At 48.7% G+C, this 1186-nt stretch overlaps 1 protein-coding gene across 1 annotated transcript; it reads right to left on the bottom strand.

Annotated features, from left to right (window-relative positions):
• Positions 1 to 145: 145 nt before the first annotated feature.
• Positions 146 to 1091, bottom strand: LOC101645076 (interleukin enhancer-binding factor 2-like). Its single transcript, XM_004718008.2, has 4 exons — positions 964 to 1091; positions 775 to 889; positions 579 to 669; positions 146 to 487 (listed from the first exon to the last, which is right to left on the bottom strand). The coding sequence occupies exons 1-4, from the start codon at positions 1008 to 1010 to the stop codon at positions 327 to 329; spliced, it is 414 nt and encodes a 137-aa protein (XP_004718065.2). The 5' UTR covers positions 1011 to 1091; the 3' UTR covers positions 146 to 326.
• Between the last annotated feature and the right edge of the window lie 95 nt (positions 1092 to 1186).

Below are 1186 nucleotides of genomic sequence, written 5' to 3'. Positions count from 1 at the left end.
GGAGCTCTGGATCCAGTTTCCGGAGATTGGGGGGCACTGTTGTAATGAGAATCTTCACTGTGGCATCAGAAGAACTGATTTCAAAGCCAGTTTCATTGGTCAGCATGGTCAAAACTGAAAGAAAAAAACAACTATGTGCATTCAAAAGCTGCTATCCTGCTTCCCTACAGAAGGGGTAGCAGTCATAAATAAACTTTTGGCAGCTCCGTCGTCAGAACCCCAATAGGGTGACCCTTCCTCCCTGCCATCTCCCCTCGCCTACAGAAATGTCATAATGCCCAGGCGCAGTGGACGTAGGCTCCACACCGTCTCCTTGGGTCACGGGGTCACTCCTGAGTCTCCATGCTCTCCTCCTCCTCTCCTGGAGGTGGTTCTTCTGTGCTCTCCTCCTCTTCTTCCCCCTCCTTTTTCTCTGGCGGCTTCTCATAAGCTTTCTCCGAGGGTGTCACGATCACTCCGTCCCAGGTAGATATCTCAGAAGCAAGATCTAGAAAAGTGATTTCAGACAAGTAGCCCAGTATCCCAGTCATGGTGTACACAAAATAGGAAGAAATCTGTTCATGTGTAAGAGTACTCACAGCTTACATCGCCCTCCTGGCCCAGGATCTTCCTGAAGCCTCCATGTGAGAGGATTCGGACCAGAGTCTGCGCTGTGTAGCAGACCATATCCTGGAAGGAGCAAAAGCAGGGGTAAATTCACAGGTAGACTCAAAGAGATGAAAACAACTCTGACTCCTAACATCTCCGAGAATTACGGAATAGCTCTCCCAGTACCTGCTGCTCCAGGGTCATGACGGTGTGTACTCTGAAGTTGCCACTCTCACAGGGGTCAGTGATACCCACCGAGCCTGGCAGGAACAACCCTGCAGCCAGAATCTGTAAGCAACGCCTAAGAGGTGATGGGGGAGTATTAATAAAGGCCAAAACAACTGGCAAGCAGCGCAAACCCAGAGCTGCCCGTACCTGTATGCCACATTGAGGGCCAAGGGCTGTCTGGTAGGGTTATTCATCACAGCATAGTGCCCCTGCAAAGCAGTACATACAGCTTTGTGAACAAAGAGGCAAGTCTACCCTTATCTATTTTTATCATTTTATTGGGGGCTCATACAACTCTTATCACAATCCATACATCAGTTGTGTAAAGCACATTTGTACATTCATTGCCCTCATCATTCTCAAAACATTT

The sequence above is a fragment of the Echinops telfairi genome, unplaced genomic scaffold (genome assembly GCF_000313985.2).
Source record: "Echinops telfairi isolate 266 unplaced genomic scaffold, ASM31398v2 ScPeMD7_6564;HRSCAF=7496, whole genome shotgun sequence".
Classification (NCBI taxonomy): Eukaryota; Metazoa; Chordata; class Mammalia; order Afrosoricida; family Tenrecidae; genus Echinops; species Echinops telfairi.
Note: the sequence above shows the minus strand (reverse complement) of the source record. Positions and strands in the feature narration are given on the sequence as shown.

Coding starts and splice junctions, on each gene's coding strand:
- LOC101645076 (XM_004718008.2), bottom strand. CDS start 1,010: ATGAATAACCCTACCAGACAGCCCTTGGCCCTCAATGTGGCATACAG. Junction 670..774: donor TCATGACCCTGGAGCAGCAG/GTACTGGGAGAG, acceptor TGCTCCTTCCAG/GATATGGTCTGCTACACAGC. Junction 488..578: donor CCAGGAGGGCGATGTAAGCT/GTGAGTACTCTT, acceptor TCACTTTTCTAG/ATCTTGCTTCTGAGATATCT.